At 33.6% G+C, this 20,575-nt stretch overlaps 2 protein-coding genes across 2 annotated transcripts; one reads left to right on the forward strand and one right to left on the reverse strand.

Moving 5' to 3' along the window:
• Positions 1-4,627: 4,627 nt before the first annotated feature.
• LOC141846785 (uncharacterized) lies at positions 4,628-5,902 on the forward strand. The gene is made up of 2 exons (XM_074734836.1): positions 4,628-4,899; positions 5,345-5,902. Exons 1-2 carry the CDS (start codon positions 4,702-4,704, stop codon positions 5,828-5,830), a joined length of 684 nt encoding a protein of 227 aa, XP_074590937.1. The 5' UTR covers positions 4,628-4,701; the 3' UTR covers positions 5,831-5,902.
• A 6,610-nt stretch (positions 5,903-12,512) lies between these two features.
• On the reverse strand, positions 12,513-18,065 carry LOC141846126 (putative protein S-acyltransferase 19). Its single transcript, XM_074734118.1, has 8 exons — positions 17,953-18,065; positions 17,427-17,840; positions 16,870-16,938; positions 16,718-16,789; positions 16,480-16,608; positions 14,308-14,388; positions 14,035-14,232; positions 12,513-13,807 (listed from the first exon to the last, which is right to left on the reverse strand). Exons 1-8 carry the CDS (start codon positions 17,953-17,955, stop codon positions 12,845-12,847), a joined length of 1,929 nt encoding a protein of 642 aa, XP_074590219.1. The 5' UTR covers positions 17,956-18,065; the 3' UTR covers positions 12,513-12,844.
• Between the last annotated feature and the right edge of the window lie 2,510 nt (positions 18,066-20,575).

The raw sequence follows: 20,575 nt of genomic DNA on the forward strand, positions 1-20,575 counted from the left end.
TTCTGCAAGAAATATTGACCTGTCAAGTGAGGACCACGGAAGTAGAAGATTTAAATAATTGCTAGTTATGAAAATTTAATGTGCAATACCAAGTCTACAACATATATACTAGTCTAGCAAAACTGTTAGAAAAATTCTTGAAGGAAACTAATGATTTATTTTCATTTAAATGTGAAAAAATATACACAAATAAAAAAATACAATATAAACAATTAACAATACATAATGTTGAATTTCTTCCCTTTTAGTTGTCAGAAGCAATTTTCAAGATCCTCCTTTGAACATTATCCATATTTAAAATATTACATATATAGTTGACTTGAGGTAATATGTATAGTCATAGTATGAGAGAAACATCTTTTCTTATGAAGGTCAGTCCTAGTTATGAAATATGATTTGCACAAGTCCTCTTATATGTAAATTCTTTGAGATGTCTAGGACTCATGCAAATGGAGTTTTTTTTAGTTCCACAGACTAAAGTCCATGAACTATAACATGCTACTTTTCTATTGCATTTATTTTCTGTATGCTTGTGAGGCTTTACTTCTATAATCACCATTTCCACCACTCAAAGATATATTCAGAATCATTTGAAGTCATTTAGTCCTACAACACAAATATTTGATTTCTTATTCACAATATTGAAATTAAGAAAACATCATTGGATACAACCATGTGAATTGAACTTATTTTAGCTACCAAGATATCTAAATAGAATCCATTTTCTTGGCTTATACACGTTGTAGAAGCTACCTGCTAGCTTTATACAATGTGTAGAAGGTAGTTTCTATAACTTATAGAAGTTAGCAAGTAGCGACTACCTTTGTAACAGCTAATGTGTTCATAGCTAAAGAATTTAGACAGCCAAAATACTATATAACCATTGTTGCTTGTTACAAGATCATAACAGGTTCAATAGGACAACATTCTTGCTTGCTACAAAGTAAAGCATCTGCTACAATCTTGTAGCACAGACTAAATCCTAAATGGTGTAAAAATTCTAAACCTTAAATGAAATATTAGGGATAACAAATAGGAAACCCTACAATATTTCATTGATTTCACCTTCTATTCGAGACATCCTACTCCATACCTTTGAATTTGTTTTGCTATTTGAAGAGAAAAATGAAGTAGTTGTGAGAGTTGAAGTGGAAAGGAGATGAATATTGTCCATTTTGAATCTAAGCCCTCATAATTTTGTTCTTAGACTCTCTCCAAAGGTCTCATCCCAATGGAGATACATTTCATCCTTTTAAATTCATGATTTTTTCCATGTGTTTTAGATGTGGGACTATGTTTGCACCCTTGCAACCCAATAATCGCCCCTCAAACAAAGGACCACAGACCCCCCCTCAAACGGAAAGTCTCCATTTGATGTCTAAATCCTTGCCTTGTCACAACTAGGACTTTCTGTCTGGTGTCTAGTTCTCTTGATTCAGACACGGGAGCACCCACTTCCTTTGTTTAAAGGTTCAACCCACATGATTAGATCTATATTATAGCTCTTCCGGCGGTTAGTCCGATGAGTGCGGTCTCGCTCTGATACCACTTGTAAGTACCGATGGAATCAAAATATTTTCATAATAGCATGGTATTGTCCATTTTGGGCCTAAGCCCTCATGATTTTATTCTTGGGTTCTCCCCAAAAGGTCTCATCCTAATAGAGATACTTTCCATCCTTTTAAACTCAATTTTTTTCATGTATTTTATATGTGAGACTATGTTTATACCCTTGCAATCCAACCGTTCATATCTTAACTCTAAACTCTTAAATTTAGTTCAAAACTTAAACTCGATTCCAGAACATAAAATTTTTGAACTAGACCTAGAGCTCACCTTAAATGGGATGTCAAAATTGAAAAAGAAACGTCTAGTCTATTTAATTTGATTTTTTGTCCCTTTTTTTTTCTAGTAAAAATAAATGTTGCTTTTAGTTGCCACTATTCTAACTAAAATCTATCCACAATGATTAATTTATAATAATAAATAAAATGCAGGAGCGGGTCATATCTTTAGAATAAAAAAAGGATTTAAAAAATCCAATAAATTAAGGGCACATGGGGTCAAATGCAACTAAAAATTGACATTTTGTACAATCTCCTACAAGTTTATTAATAATGTGTTTTTCTCTTTTATTCAAAAAGTTTTAAAATATATTTTTATATTTAATTTTATTAGTTAGTGTATTTAATGTCATTTGATTCATAATAGCCCCTCCGTACATCATATTATTATTAAATTTAAAGATGTATTAGCATATGTCATTTTAGGGTAAAAACAAAATAAAGGCGCTTCTTACATTTATTATCATAAAAAATATTTTTATTTTAGAGTTAGCATAAAAGTATTTTAATATAAAAATATTTAATATGTGATAATTTTGATAAGTTAAGAGAAATTTTATTGTTTATTGTAGCATTTATAATTATAATTGCTACAATAACATTTAAAAAAGAGTATTTTTGAAATAACAAATAGATTAAATATCCTTTTATAGTTAATGTTATTTAATACATAATATCTTTTTCATCCATCAAATTAATATATATATATATATATATATATATATATATATATATATATATATATATATATATATATATATATATATATATTGAAATATTATCGTATACATAATTCATCCATGAGCAACACCGTGAGTATCTAATATTAATTTTTTATTGAGAATTAAGATTTAGTGTTTGAGCTAAAAGAAGTAAAAATTGAAAAAGAAATATTAATTAGTTACTCAAGGATGGATGTACAGGGTAACAAAACTCTATATATATTGTTAACTCAAGTATCTAGTTCGTTGAACCGATTAATCCGGAGGTGACTAGCTTGGTCCTATAAAAATTTTTCACTAGCCATCAAAGTAAATCAGGAAGCGCAGATAGATCTGACGGACGACCCAGCATCACGAGTGATTCGAATACCATGGGTGTTCGAAAGCGCCCAATATGGAAATTGAACCTAGTTACATGAGTATATCACCTTACCACTTACCATCGCACCATTGCCCTGGGGCATAAAATATATATAATTTTTTATAAAAAAGTAAATATATATAATCAAAAGAATGTATAATCATATAGTAATTAAGGATCTCTATTCATGTCATGTCTGACAAAATATCATATCTGAGAAGGTATCTGAGGTATGACATATACGTGCTCATATGAATACCATTACCCTCTCTATGTATCAATAATCAAATATGCTATTATCGATTACCCATCTTTCATATGAACTATGGGAGATCAAGCATCGACTCAAATCTATTGTCAATGTCAAACAATCACCTCCTACAAGTGGCTCTACATCGTATGTAGCCCAATATCCTCTCTAACTATATCCTCCATCCTCTAGGAGTAGTCCGCTTACTCTAGTCTCCAATGTAGGGCAAGCTGAAAGATGTGTGAATCTACGAGCTAGGGACCGTAGTCTCCATCAGCATATGACGTCTCCCAGAACCTCCACATCCAACCTGTACATGTGCCACCATCTCCTATTCACTTTTAGCAAGTGATCTATTAACGGATTTGACATGTCTTTACTGTGAGTCGTTTGTTATGGATTAATAGATTTTTTTGGTGGATGTATTCATCTTCTTTAGGCTTTTTGATAAAGCCTCGGTCATAAATGGATTTAGGACATCTTTATCATAAGCCGTTTGTTATAGACTAGATAAATCTTTCGTGATGGATTTATTCACCAAAAGTATACATCCTCATAAAAAATGTATATGTTCTCTCTGCCCCCCCCCCCCCCCGCGCAGGCATAGTTGAGTTGGTTACGACGGAGTAGAATTGCTGAAGTGGGCAAGGGTCGAATCTCGGCAAAGCTAGGTAATACCCTTCTCCATCGTGGCCAATTGTAACTTCTCGATTTATCTCCTCATAGATGATCATGAAACTGCTAGAGTGATAAATTCCACCTTTTGTTATCTTAGCGGCTCCTTTAGGATGCTCACACACTCTGAAATAACATAACTCACAAGGATTATGCTCTAGCGTAGTGGTCGATAAAAAATATATAATTGATCTTTAGGAGATTGGATGAATAATGTAAACGGTGATTTGATGTAACCTATGATAAGGAAATTATGTGATTTGAAGTAGGCTATTCGGTTAATATATTTACATTTACATTTATAGAAAAAAAATATTAAATTTAAATGTCTATTTAGTATATGTTATCAAACTTTCATTTTATTAAATTTTAAATTATAATATGTAAATAAATTGAATCATAATAAATAATAATATTTAAAAAAACTCATTACATTTTTATTTTAATATTATCGCAATAGTTATAATCAGCTATAAAATGTCAAATCATTTTGATTAAGTTGGTATAAATATTTTATATGTAATTACTTGATAAGTTAAAATATTTTTTTATTGTATCAATTATGTTCCATGTGTAGCTATTTTATTCCCTTTTTAAATAAAATATTTTTTAATAATAATAAAAATAAAGGGTACTCAATTTTCCATAATTGTACATAGTTATATGCTATAATTTTTATATATTAAAATATTTAAAATTTTAAAATTTATGTAAAATATGTTTGTAGTTATTAATAGTCAAAGGCTCCATTGAATTTGTGCCTGCATCGCCTTCATCGTCTCCCACGGCTCCCTTCGCTCTCGCTTCGGCTGGTCGGGAGAGAGGAACCCTACCGTTGAGTCGGTGGAGATGGTGGCGGAGCTGAGCTCCCTGGCGCCGGTGGCGGAGAGCTACAAGGAGGAAAGTGAGAGGAAGACGGAGATCGTCACCCTCGACTTGCTCGGTGGCCGCGGCGACCCCGACCCCGACCCCGACCCCGCCGACCGCGCCGAGCTGGATCTCGAGCTCCAGATCACCGCCGGATGGGCGAGGCGCCTCGTTCCGCTGGTATGCCCCTTAGCTCATATCTCAATCTCAATCCACTTCGATTTCTGCCGAGATTTGGTCTTAATTGCTTTTTTCGATCATTTCGTCGTGGCGAGAATCGGCTATTCGAATTCGAAAAGGAGGAGAAATTTTACTTCTTCCATCCCTTCATTGCTTTTTCGAATTCCTGCGGATCGTACAACGAAAGCATTTAATTCCAATCCAGCCCGTACTAATTCTCTGTTGGCGATCGAAGCTTGTGCGCTCTTCCAGCGATGTTGCTCTCGAATCGTTTGGTTTTGTCGGTGACGAAACTGATGCTGCTCTCCAAATCCCTAATTTCGTCCCTTTTTAGTCGAATCCCTTTTTTTAAGATTTGAATCGCGTTTTGCGTTTATTAGGTTAGAAATTGCAGGTTTGATTGCACAAATTCGACTAAAATCCTGTATCGATTCCATTGTTACAGTCGGCGAAGCCGTATCTCTCTCCTCCTTCGCCGCCCTCCGTCGGATTCCTGGGCCTAAAGCAACCTACGGCGGCGACTACGGCCGCCGCCGCCGCCGCTCCCGGCGCATACCGCAGCGTCTGCACTCTGGAGAAGGTCAAATCGGCGCTGGCCAGGGAATCTCTCGCCAACAAGCGTTCCCCGCCTTCCCCCTCCTCTTCCTCCTCCTCCTCCTCCTCCGCCTCCGCCGCCGCGACTACCATCACCACCACCTCCTCCTCGGCCAAGCGGCCCAAGGAAGCTGAAAAAGAAGACGGCCATCCCCGAGCGATGGCGGTGGCCACGTGCCCAGAGTGCCTCCTCTACGTGCTCATTTGCAAATCCGATCCCTGGTGCCCCAGGTGCGCGGCGCACGTTCCGGTCCACGGCCTCAAGAAGAAACCACGCCTGGACCTCAACTTCTCCTTCCATGCCGGCAACGACCCGTCGACAAAATCGTTGCTTTAACTCGATTTTGAACAGTACATATATTCTGCATGTTCCGGCGATCCGATCTGGAAGTAATTAATCTGGCTTTCACTGGCGTTTCCCTGGGGCTCTTCTTCCTTCTCCGTTTCACGAGCATCGTCTCGCTCGTCGTCTCTCTCGTCCGTAATGGCGGTCGTCGCTTTGTCTGTCTGCTCGCGCCTTCGCCGGCATTAATGGCCGGCTTTATCACGCTCCCGTGCAGCATTGATGGCTGACAGGGTCAGTGTCGATACCGAGCATTGAATGCACGACACGTGGCGGGCCATTTAATGCGCCCTCTAACCACTGACATGCTAAACCCTGTCGGGAAATTATTTGGGATTGACTCGGTCAACTGGATGGATCCAGACTCTGAGCACTCCAACTTTATTTCATTAAAGAAATATTTCATTTTAACTTTTTTTTATAAAAAAGATATTTTCTTTCGCTATGTTATCTTTATTTATGTTTGTGTTATTATATTTTGATTAAAAATTTTAAATTTTGAATCGAATGAACACAGTTATAATTATTATATATGGTATAATAATTATAATTTTATAGATATTATAATACATTTGATATATTAAATATTTAAAAATATTTATATTGTAATAATTATGATTTCGTAATTACTATGATGTATATTTAACATATTTAAAAATATTTACGTTTTTATAATTACAAAATCATATTTGATACAATATGAATTTAATTTGTTCATTTAATATTCATGTTATAGTAATTATAAAACGTAACTGTTATAGTATAAATATTTTTTATGTTAAATATGTCGGATGTATTGTAATAATTATGAAATTATAATTATTATAATAGTGTAGTAGTTACGATTTCGTAATTGTTATAATATATTTGATCAGTATAGGAATTAAAAGGGAGATTTAAATGAGAATAACAGTACTAAATAGTGTAAAATAGTATTAGAGATATTTGAGTAAATGTATATGTAGAGCCGTAAAGTGGGATATTCTTTCATAAAAAAAATTAAAGTAGGGCGCCATGATTTAGAAAGAAAAGGACACCTTTTGTCCAATATAAAATTACATATCTGGATTTTATATTTATTAAATTATATATTTGTTTTTATTATATTTTTCATCAATAGCCGATTGATGTTGTATTAATTGATTATTACATGAATAGTCGATTATCTTAATCAATTCTTAAATTGTTTATATTCAATCTGTGAACTCCAGTTGACAGTTAAAAATGTATAATTATAAAAAGTATAATAAATTTAATTTGAAGTATGTTTAAAGTACTACAAATTTAATATATTAATTTTACTACTATCTGAGCATAGTTACACTAAGAAAGTTGGGAGGGATGTAATGATTTTGATTTGAACTATTTTTAAGATGTCTAAATCATTAGTTAATTTTAATCAAAATTTGTTAAAATTTTGATGTGGTTATTTAGAAGAGTCCTAAGAAGTATTTCATGGGTATTGATGAGTGGGTATGATAGACCTAAGTCCTCTAATAAACTTGTGATAAATATCTGCTGCATTAATTTCATAAAATTCATAGCTCCCTATTTAGGCTATATATATATATATATATATATATATATATATATATAATATCTTGGAGGAGATTGGTTCAGTCCTACGAAAGTTTTCCACCATCACCAAGATAAATCGGGAAGTGTAAATGACACGTCGCTCCACAATCAATATTTCAGGACTATCTTTCCACTGAATAAAATTAATTCACTGTGCATCGTAGTTATAAATCGACTTGTGGATGCAGAAGCGTCTTGCCATTGCACGATAGCTCGAGGGCAAAATTACCCTTTGTACACACTGAGAGTATGGTTATATTTAAAAGAATAAAAGGAGTATAATGAACTTAATTTGAAATATTTCTAAAATGCCTAAGATCATCAGTAAAGTTTAGTCAAAATTCATTAATGGACTTATAATATTCAAAATTTTCACATAGTCTAAATCAGATGAGTCTTAAAAATCATTTGATTGTATTGGTGAGTGAGTACGACAGACCTAAGTCCTCTAATGAGATCAGGGCAAAACATCTTAAGGCTATGTCAATTTGAAAAAACTCATATATCTCTATCTAGATAGCAAAACATCTTAAGGCATGTCTAAAAAAAAAGGCTATCTAGATAGTAAAATCCATGTTTAAGGCATGATTACACTCAAGAGAATGTAATGAGTGTAATGAATTTGGTTTGAAATATTTCTAAGATTCCTAAGGTCCTCAATGATTTTTGTTAAAACTTACTAATGAATCTACAATCTCTAGAATTTTAAAATATTGACATGAACAAAATCAACGGTGTACTAGGAATCCTTTTGTGGTGTTGGTGAGTGAATATGATAAACTTAGGTCCTCTAATGAGTTCTTGTAAAAAAAATGATAAATTTCAGTCAGTCTCATGGACTCAATCCCTAGGGAGTCCGGTCCCACGGAAGTTTCACCGACCACAGAATAAATCGAGAAGTGCATACGGCGGCCAATCCAGATGCCCAGCATCCTTTGTTATCCCCATTTGAAAGAAAATTCTTGCAAATACACCGTAGCTGGGGATTCACAACGTTGCACCATTGCCCCGGGGACTAATGAGTTCTTGTCAAAACATCTTAAGGTTGTGCTAATTTCATAAATTCACAACTCTTTATCTAAGTTATGAAATTTACATGTGAGGGCATGATTATACTCAAAATGATGCAAGGAGTGCAATAAGTATAATTTGAAGTATTTTTGAGATGTTTAAAATCGTTAGCAAATTTTATCTAAAACTCATTAATGGACTTATAGTATTGAAAATTTTAAAATTTTGACATAGTTTAAATCATGAAAATCCTAGTAATCCTTTGGTGGTCTAAATTGCCCTTTAATGAGTGTATTTTAAATTGTCTCAAGAGTGTGAAGATTTTAAAAACTCATAGTTCTCAATTTAGACTGTGAAATCCAAATTTAAAGACATGATTATACTCAAGAGACTCTCAAAAGGTTAATAATCTTGATTTAAAATAATTCTGAGATTCTTAAGATCATCAATGAGTTTTTGTCAAAATTTACTAATGCCCTTAAGTATCTCAAAAACATTTCAAACCAAGGTCATTTCACTCTTTGTAACTTTCTAAGTGTAACCATATTCTCATATATGAATTAAAGTATTAAGATTGGGTATTAAATTTGAACATTTTAGAAACACTTCAAATCAAATTCATTACACTCCTTTTTTATTATAATCCATAAATACAGAATAAAAAATTTAAGAATCAACTAAGACAATTAACTATCCATATAATAATCGAATGATGATGCAGTAGCTGTCGACTACTAGTGAGGATATAATGAAAAATAGATACTTATTTTGATAAATCTAAAATTTAGATACTCAATTTGGATAATAAAGAAAGTTGGCTACCTGGTTCAATATAAATTATCAAATTTTATTTTTAGTTTTAGTTTGACCCCTAGGAAATAATAAAAATCAAAATTATTATATTTATTTAATTAAAACTGGAGTTTTCTATTTTTATTTTTTTTAAGTAATCTTTGCATTCCAATAGATAGATTTTTCCTAATACATTTAGCATAGTTTAAATATATTCAGAAGTTAATTTTTATAATATTTATCCGATTTGAGATTTATATTTAGATTCTTTAATTATTATTTTTAAATATTTTATCACCGTACCATATCGTGGGAGCGATATTTTTTACTCTATAGCATTCGAATTGCTTCCTCTTGATCATTCTTTGAAATTTCTTTGCAATTATACTACAATGAATCCTTTTATAATATAATCTTTAAATAGATGTATGTAGCCCCAGGGCATAGCCAAATTCGTCACCACATGGTTGATTTACGGAATTGAATAAGGATTGAATCCTAACAAAGTCATGGAAATACCCTCCCGCATGGGAGCTAGCTTTGGTTTCTTAATTTATTCCCTCCCAATGATATGATATAGTCATGGAGATCCGTGACGATAGATTTCATCTTTTACAGAATTTAAATAGATGTATTTAAATTTATTTAGAACCCTTTTTCCTTTAAACTTAGGACTAAACCTTGGCCTCCCTAGTAGACCAGGCGATCATACAATAAAATATTAGAAAATTTATTACAGGTCAACTGTTAGAGTATGTGTGCCCTTTAAATATGTTAGTCTAATCAACCTATTAAATTCTGAAGGTCATTGCATGAATACAATTGAATAAATTTCTTTTGACATATAAATATAAGTGAGATGTTAGGATAATAAATTAAAATTATTAATGTGGTGTATTTACATGAACTAAACATCATTAATTCACATGAACTTTAGAATTTTAAATTAAAATAATTAAGAATAAAATTAAATAATCATCTCACACACTATAGGATTAAATGATTAAAATTTTAAAAATGAGTGAGATGGATTTAGGACAAATTAACTAAAATAAAAAAATTCATCTAAGTAACTAATGCAACTTAATTAATTTAATTTACCTTAATAAAATTAATTAATCTACTCTAATTAAAATTCAATTAAACTCATCCTAATTAATTCAACAATGATAAAATTAATTAATTAATTCTTAATAAAATAATAAAAACCCTTAAATAAAGTAAAAATAAATTTAACTTAAAATTCAAATTAATAATCACATAAACTAAAATTATGGGTATAAAATATAATCTAATATTATTTGATTCAACTTATTTATTTAGAGGGAATGAAACATAACCATTTAGGAGTGTAATCGAATCAAGCCGAGACAAACAGTAAGAGGTTCAAGTTCGAGCTCGATTTGTTTTCCTTAAGCTCAACTGATTCAAGCTTTAATTCTTAAATTTGAATTCGGCTCATAATGAAATTAAATAGTTCGCGAACAACTCGAGCTCGATTCAAAATAACTCGTTTAAAAGTTAAATGGGTTTAGTTCAAGCTCGGTTCAAAAATAGCTCATTTAAAAATTAAATGAGCTTAGTTCGAGCTCAGCTCGTGTTAATATATAATATTTATAATTCATAATATATATATATATATATATATATATATATATATATATATATATAATATGATAAACGAGCCTCCTAACAAATATGTTCGTGAGTCTCTTAACAAAAATGTTCGCAAACCTTTAAACAAACATATTCATAAACTCACAAACCAAATACTATTAAGCTTGGAGCTCAGTAATATTTTCGAGCTTAAAATCAGGCTCGAGCTTAGCTTGTTAACTTAATTGAACGAATATTTTTTCGAACTGAAACTCGAATAGTTCACGAGTAGCTTGGCTCATTTACATCCCTAATAACTAGTTTTACATTTATTATATTACCCTTAAATTAATTTATTTTTAGAATAAATTAAATTTAATTAATAATATTAATATTAATAATATTAATGATGATAATAAATTGATAAAATATAAAATAAATAAATGTAATTTATTTATAATTTTTTAAAATTTAAAATAAATTTATATATTTTTAATAAAATAATTTATTAAATTAATAAATATAATTCGTTAACTTTATTTTTTAAAAATTTAAATAAATTATCTCTTTTAAATTTTTAAAAATATTTAAATTAAAATTTATTCAATTAATTAACTCAGTTTCACTTAAGTTTCACGATATATTTTAATTAATTTAATTTTAAAATTGGAGAGGTAATCATGAAAATTTTTTTTTATAACCTTCGAAATCGTAGAAAATATTAGGCTGCTGAGATAATTATATTCCGAGTTTATAACTTATTTGCTGATGTTTTACTGATATAACGATGATGCTACATTATTTGAGAAACGATCATAATCTAAATCAAATAAAATTATCATTAATAAACTTGGATAGATAATTAAAGTTATCAATGATAATCCTTAACCAAACGTTCGTTAAAATTTAGATGTACTTTTTGAATTTATTCTAATGGTCGATAAAAAAAACTTTTATAAATGTTGATATCCAAAAGTTTCAAGGACAATGATATTATGATGCTCGAATTATTTATGATGTTGAATTGTTCGTTAAAATTTAGATGTACTTTTTAAATTTATTCTAATGGTCGATAAAAAAAACTTTTATAAAACTTTTAGGATTAATTCAAAAAATTAAATATCTAAATAAAAAAATAATAATCGTTAAAATGATTTCTTTTCTTTTTAGTAATTTATCAAATCGCATATTTAAGTTTAATAAATAGTCATGACAAGCATCTAATTTTCGTATTTATTAAACGACGCACAGTTTTCTAAAAGACTCCTCCATCCAATCCAACATCAAACTAAATTAAATTTATCTATTCTTACCTAAGGCCTCAATTAATCTGGAAGGCAGACGTCTTTCTTGGATAGACAAATTTAAAGGTCAAATACTCAACGTTCTAAATTTTTCATCCTATCAAAAAAAAACTATTCTCCAATACATCATAACTGAAATTCAAACTATAAATACTTGGGCAAACTGTTGAACACTCTGACTGCACCATAAGTATTTTACAGAATAAATATCAACCTCTCCTCTCTTTAGGCGGATTCCTCTGTTTACCATGTCAAAATTCGAGCGGAAAGAAGGGAAATTTTGCCCTCCCTCGTCAAGCTCAAGGGAGATCATTAATAAAGGGAGGGAAGGAAACACAAGTGTGAGCCAGGCTAGATTGTATGAAAAATAAAAAGCTTAGCCTTGAACTTCCCCAGAGGACAAATGCAAAAGAGGCTAATACTCTAATTCCTACTTTCCATTTAGTTTTCTATCAGTTACTAGCAACAGGAACATAATCCAAAGAATATATACACCAGCAGGACTTGATCGTAGAGAAAGTTACACCTGCTGCCTATTTAGATTACGCGATGAGAGGCAAAATAACAGATAAAAAGTCATCAAAATGGAGGAACCTTGTAACCAAGCTATGGTTCTGCAAGAACCAGCAGAACTTCTACCGAACAATCATAGATTGCTTCCCTGAAACACTCGAAGAACGCAATTCGGAATAAGCCATTTGGGTTAACTAAGCAGGGTAGGACGAAATCACTTATTAAATGGAAGATTCCGGAATGCTCCTGGAGCAAACACTGGGAATGAACCTGCAGCTTGGCCCTTCTCTACTGTTTCCCGATTAGAATTTGATGTCCTCTCAGTTACGGGTCTTGTTCCTGTATGTTCATCACTTCTCTTGGTATCTCTGATGGGCGTGTTAATAAGAGGTCCTCCAAAGAAAATGGACTGCCCGGTGTAAGTTAATCTCCCTTGTTGAGGGATAGGAGGCATCGCTGATGCAGAAATGTTCGGTTGAGCAGTACTCCCATGTGCACCAGTTTCTGTGAAAGTATTACCAATTGGAAACCGAGATATCCTTGTAGGGACACCCATAGTACTATCAATTCTGGCAGTTCCCGATACCGAGACATAGCGACCAGCTTCTTGATCCCAGACAACAGAGGCTCTTTTGTTTTCCCTTATTGCTGAGGTGGCAGATTGGAACATTTGGGTAGTAGGACGAGGACCTCTTGAAGCAAATGGCAAAGGCCTATTGGGAAGTGTAGGCTTCCAAGGAAGTGCACTGATGGCTGAAGTTTCGTGATTGTGGACTGGACTGCTTAGGCTGCTTGCAGTTTGAGTTCGAGACTCGTAGTCATCCTTGCTATCTTGACTTTGTGGATAAGAGCTTCTGAGAGGAGACAATTTGAGCTCTGCTCTTGATTCTCTTGCAGCGTTGTAATCCATGCTCAAACTGCTCCTACCACTTAGATCATCGCTGGAACTAAAATCAGCATCTGGCAAACGATGAGCATCTATGGGACGCAGGACTGAAGAAGACGCCCTGGCTTTTGCTGCTGCTTTCATGGCCTCATTAGAGTCCAATTTAGCGAGCTTCCAAGCACTGATCTTAACAGCCTTTTTGGACTTGATAGCCTTTTCCACATGCCCAGCTGCATCTGGGTCAACAGTTGATGGTACCATCCCCGGTTCCAAGTGTGGGATAATCTCATCCTGTAACAGAAATCGGCAGTGAATCAAGCACTGAACAAACACACAATGTTGTAGGTGATGCAGCTAGTTTCTATATTGATAAAATATGATGTGGCAATCTTAACAAATTGACATCAACTATTGAAAAACAAACAACAATCTGAACTAATGGACAAATTTCCTGAAGTAAAGTTTATAGACAGCTTAAAATTTTTAATATATGAAATATGAACCTGTAAGGTACGAACCTGTTGATCAACAAATACCCTAGGAGGAGTGCACCATACACCTTTATATTGAATACCAAGGGAACTTCCAAGACTTAAGCCAGTTGTTGCAGAATTAGTTGGAGAATATGGAGCATTAGGTGCTTCTTCATCAGCAGATGGTGGAGCTGCCTCACTCATAGCTCTCATAGCTACGACATACTCATAGGTTGTAATTCCCTAGTAAAAGGGAGGGAAAGGTAAAGCACTTGCAAGAAGAACCTTAATGATTCTTAGTAAAGTATAAGAGGAAACCTTTTTGATCAGGATCATGTGGAAAAAGAAAAGTTCTCCCAATGGTATGCATGCAACGATTGATAGCGCAGTACAAATAGCCTACAAAACAAAGAATATCCCAGAACTCAATACCACTTTGGTTAGTTTCCACTAGATTCATTTAGAAAACAAAATATAGCATCAGTTAGATATTTTACAAATGATAAATAAAAGATCTTGAGAAAGCTAGTAGAAAATGAATGCTTCCCGAACAATTGTAGAATTTGCAATGTTTAATTACTATTTGCCTCAAAATGGATCTAGTTAACTGAGGAACCAGATTATACATATCTCCTAAGAATCATAATCCTGATAAAGGAATTATGTATTCCCAATGTACCGTACCTCTGAATAAAATTGGCCTAACATGTTCTCCTAATCCATTAATTTTCTCCAAAACAACATGAGCAACCCAAGTCCGACAGCATCAGCCCTATTTTGGTAGACTATACATGATCATTCTATGATGTCCAATGTCAGTACAACAATAGACAAGTAAAAAAGCTAATTCAGGCGTGATAAGTGCTAACTTTGAACTAGCTGATTTTAAAGAATAGAGAAGAAAAGAGAAGCTTATAGAATGGAAAGGAGAAGAAGGGCAATCTGAGACTAACAAAAAATGAAAATGATAAATTAAACTATACCGGGATTATGGAAGAAAGAAGACGTTTTACAACATCATTTGAAAAACAAAGCGGAAGAAACAAAGCATATAGAGTAAAGGAAGGCTCGAGAGTATCACTTAACATGAAGATTTTACCTGTATGTTGTTCTGAGCATTATGTTAGACTTCTCTTCAACAGTCATTGTAGGTCAAGATTCTAAATTTCTATTCAGCAAGTTTCTTTCAATCCTCAACTGCTACAAAGTATTAATACTATTTTTGGAATGAGAGCACCTAACCAAATGATGATTCAATCTTCCCAGGTGTTCTTAATTTTACTGCAAATAGCATTTGGATATTGTGGAAGAATAGTAACGATATCCATATTTTAGCAACAAGGACATTATTGAGATTGAAATGTTATGTTGCAGAGCTATATCTTTGGCTGATAACTACCCTCATCCCATGAAGAGAAACATTTTTCCTAACTACAACTAATTCCAGATCTTTCATCTCGCACAATGTTGCAGACTCATCCCCATTTTTACATAGTAATAGTTCCCTTACTAAATATTCTGCACGGATGGGATAGGTTTTGATGTATGAAGAACAATGGGTACTTGATTTTAATTGTTCTCCTCATCTACCTCATTGCTGAAAGTCAAGCAGTGTTGAAAAAGTTGAAACATATGCAGCAACTTGGCTTGAATTTATTTTGGTTCTGTTCACGATGTCTATGACTAGTAACCATCTTGCAAGAAGTTGCAATCCCAAGACATTTAGGCAACATTATTGCTCATTGTAATAAATTAGCAAATCTATTCTCAATCAAAGGTTGGCAGTTTACAAATCATATAATACTTTTGTTCATCCCCATTCTGGCAAGACAGACTACTGTTTGGTCTACTTGAATTTCCAGTAATATGTCAGTTACAGTCTGCAAGTTATTGATTAACTGATATTGGAAAAAGGAAAATAAATCAGGAAGTTTTTGGTGCATAATAGAAAAAATAATTGGTCAGAATGCAAATGAGCGATTTGTGTATTGTATGCCAGGGTTTAGATACTAATCCAACCCTCTACTAACTAACCAATCAAAACTTATGGGCAGTGACACAAAATATATGTGTCATGATGGGGACTATAATTGTTCAGAATCACAAACACAAATTTTGTGTTGTTTGTGATAGAGTTGAGCTACTTATCCATCCAATGAATCAATCACTCCAAACTTATATCTTTTGAACTACCAAAGAATTGAATTACCTAGTAACATCAAATGAAGCAATAATAAATATAAAAAATTAACCTCAACAAGAAATGAAGTGTTCACATTTTTGTAATTTTCTGATTTTTTGAACATTATTTCCATGTTTTTTAATATCACTCATTGGATTATGATTGGATACTAATATAGAAAACAATTTGTGACTCATAGCAATTTGGTGTATATATTTTATGTCAAAAAGTGGCCCTTAAAATGTTCCTGCACCATCGGCAATTAAGATATTTTCAAGAGTAAATAGATTTCTATTCATCAAACTCACCACAACAGTTGCAAATGGAGCACGAGAAAACCCATTGCCAAGCTTTTCCTTGATATTGTTCTCCATGCTATCCTTGTTCACAAAGCAAAGGACAAGAACAGCAATGCCGACTCCACATTCAATAGCTAGCTGGTAGGTGACAGAAAACAAGGGGAAGTGTCAAATTTGCTAAACTCCTAGAAATGGTTTTACACGTGAAAATGTTAATAATTTAATAATTTCTACATCTGCTTCATACCCAAAACAGACTCGTGGCCATAAGAGAGATGAATGTGATGTAATTTTTACGCCCAACACAATTATTAAGCCACTGCCAGAAAATGGAACATAAATGGGAATATCTTAATATTTTGCAAAGAACAAGAAAATAATAAGACAAAACACATTTACCCGACAATGGTGATCAAAACCGTCGACACATTTGTCACAACTCCTGCAGTGTTTACTATATTGGCGCACCTGCACAAATTAGGCCAACATATGATGATGTTTAAAAGACGCCAAAAAATAATAATAAGATCAGTTAGGATCGTAGTGCAAAATCAGCCAATAACAGTAAGCCAAATTCTGGGGCAAACAGGACTTGAGGATGATGACTTTTCCTATTGCAGTTTCACCACAATAGTGAATGAAGTCGACTATTCTCTATTAAGAAAAAGAAAAACAATGTAGTAACGTCTATTTAACAAGAATTTCCTGAACATCAAGACGGATAAGACATGCTTCGTTTGTCGGATCCACAGACAGAAAAAATGACAATTAGTTAACTGGCAACTTGCTGCTGCTGCATATCAGTGTACAATATTAGTAATTAATACCCCGAATAGAATGTGCATCATAATTAGTCATTTACAAATAAGTCAAATACATTTTCATGTCTGTAAACTGGAAACCAATAATTGGATAATTCGACAGAAATATCCTGCATCATTGTATCTAGAATATACCTCAGCATTACACAGTGTGCAAAACAAAGCATCTTCTCCACCAGTCTGTTCCTCAGTTTCTTCAAGTTTGCGGCAATCATCTTTAACAAACAGTGCAAACATAAGTCCACCAAGGATGCAGCATCTTGAACTTCTCTTTTGTGGGTTCAATGACATATTTGTAGCTGGATTGTCAACAACAACAGCTGAAGCTTTTCTGCTGGAAGAGTGCCCTAAAGAACTCCTACAAGTTGATGCAGGAGAAGAATGAGCTCCAGGTGCATTATTATCACCATCAAAAGATAAAGATCCACGTGGCACCCCTGCTTTACTATTATTCTGATTTTTGAATCCTTTCTCAAACTTTTCCATTATTCCTGGATCAGCAGGGTTTATGCGGGTACATCGCACATAAAGGACAAACACTGTAACAGCCTGAATGCAATAATAGTAAACAAAAGAATGCAAATAGTGAGAAACAAAATTCATATTTATCTAGATTATATTTGATCATTTAGTGCTGCTGTTCGGTAGGTTTCAGTCTTACCATTGGTGTGTAAACAGCAATTGCAGCATATTCAAATATGCGTTTGCCAAGAAAAGGTGCAAAGAATGCATAGAATGCAACTACCAGGAGAAAGAACACTGTTATAGCAACAACCTAAAGAAGGCAGCAAAAGATAAATCAGTGATGGTTGAGTTAATGAATCAGAGAAAAACAATTCATCTAAGTTTTTAATTTGATGAAAGTTCAAGAGTAAATAAATAAAGTTTTGATTCACCCCTAAAATTTTATGTATTCATTCCTTGTACTGTAAGAGCCAAATCTAATATTAAATTATCTTCATAATAATCTTAGGGCAAAAAAGTGAACATTATGTAGATGACTTATCTTGTGACAAAGTCACCATATGAAGATGGAGGCTCAAAGTTCTACTAACAAATTAGCATATCCTCCAATTCAAAATTTATATGTTATTTAAATAAGTTAGCAAACTAAATTAACAAGCATTATAATCAATTTTGCTCACAATGTCAGCTGTATAAATTAGAAATGAATGCTCTAAAAGTATATGATATGAGACAATTTAAATTTAAGAATGTAGCAGGAGAAATCTAAGTTTACCGTATCATTAGGTGATTTATAATCTCATTCCTAGTATTAACATGCATCTCACACATAAGCTAAATAGAAATCTAACTTTAGTGGCAAGTAATAGATAAGAAACTAATATAATAAATTGATGAGCATTAAAGTCATAAAAAGGATAACCCGATGCATAAAACCTCCGTCGGTGGGGGGTCCCGGGGAAGAGTGTGACCACATTGGGTCTATTATATGTAGGCTTACCTTGCACTTTACAAGAAGTTGTTTCCACAATTCGAACCCGTGAGCATTAAAGTCATAAGTGATTATAAAATGACATGTACTGTAGAAGTTTTAATTGATTTGCCAATTATAAAATCGATATATTGTATTCCTATTTGTTTTGCTCACCTTCCTCTTTTGGCTTCTCTAGGGAATATAATGAATTATGATATGTGAGCCTAAGTCATGATCAGCATCAAATTGATTGATTGCTAAAGGGACAGATCAGAACAACAGGTTATTCTAAGAGTGCATCATTAAGGGATTTATTGGTCTCATCTAAGGGATTCATTGGTCTCATGTATAAGATGTATGCATAGATTCTTGTGGCTTCCTAGTGAGATCAACCCACATGTCTACAAGACTGCATTAAATAATGCTCCTAAAAGATTTAATATTAAAATTGGTTTCTCCACATGTCTATAAATCTCTCAGTCAGCTGTTGCGAGTTAGACTTAAACTAACACAATTAGAACAAAAATCAGGCATAGCTATAAGATATCAACATATCTTTATCTATCCAAGTTCAGTGTATCGTGTCTTTGTTGCTGTGGGCGGTACGTTGATGCTTTCCCTTATCCTAACCTCTCTTTCTTATGGTGTTTTCATCCCCTCCCCATGATTGGCAAACAAAATCTAAGGACAAGTTATGAAAACATAATCTTCCTATCATATCAATTCTTGATTGCATCAATAAAGCTAAAACCTCTTATTGTGAGAAGCAGGGGTAGATAAGTCTTTTCTTCTTATAGTATTAGGGTTATATTGGTTATATAAACCCTGTCTATATATTCTTTTTTGAGTAAGATAGTTTTAATATGGTATTAGAGCCACAAAATTAGGGTTCAGCGCTGACCCTAAAACTCTAATCGCGATTTCGCGATTTTTTTTTTGGTTCCTGTTCAACTTCTCGGCTTCGTCTTTCGCTCGCGAGCCCGGCTTCGTCTTCTTCCGCTCGCGACGAGGGTTCAGCTTCGTCATCTTCTGTTCGCGAGCGCAGCCCGGCTTCGTCTTTCGCAGCACCTCCGAGTACGCTGGCCGCATCCCCTTTTCCCATCGACGAGATTCCTGCGCCGCCGGAAAAGGAGTCGTCATCCAATATCACGCGGCCGCCGCCACCCTGCATTCCATCCTGTCGCAGGTCTATCCAGGAATCGCGTCCGATCCCTGCCTCTGCCTAATTGCGGAAGAGAGGAAATCCGAGAGCGCCGCCCGCGCGCTACCCGTGCGCCGTCAGCAAAAGAGAACAGAGGACTTTCATCCACATAAATAATAAAAAATATCATAGATCCATCATTGTATTTGTAGAAGGGTGAAGAGTCTGTTTTTGATCCAGAAAATCCTTGAGCTTGTAACCAAGTAGATAATCGACACGCACGAGAAGCTTGTCGAAGACTATATATGGATTTCTTTAGCTGACAAACATGAGATAGAAATTGTGGATAGATAAACCCAGGTGATTGCTGCATGAATATAGTGTGCTCAAGATGACCATGAAGAAAAACATTAGAAATATTTAATTGTCGTACATGTCAAGTAGAACTTACAACTATCGATAATAATAATCTGATAGATGTAATTTTAATGACGGGGCTGAAGGTGTCATGAAAGTCAATACCTGATTGTTGATTAAATCCTTTTGCTACAAGATGAGCTTTGTACCTTTCAAGAGAACCATCAGCTCGATGCTTGAGGCGAAATACTCATTTACAACCCACAACATTCATGAAGGGAGTGCGCGGAACTAGATTCCATGTTCCATTGCGAATAAGTGCATCAAATTCTGTAGATCATTGCACAA

Source organism: Curcuma longa, chromosome 15 (assembly GCF_044706935.1).
Source record: "Curcuma longa cultivar G26 ecotype Majalengka, Jawa Barat chromosome 15, ITB_CL_G26_1.1, whole genome shotgun sequence".
Classification (NCBI taxonomy): Eukaryota; Viridiplantae; Streptophyta; class Magnoliopsida; order Zingiberales; family Zingiberaceae; genus Curcuma; species Curcuma longa.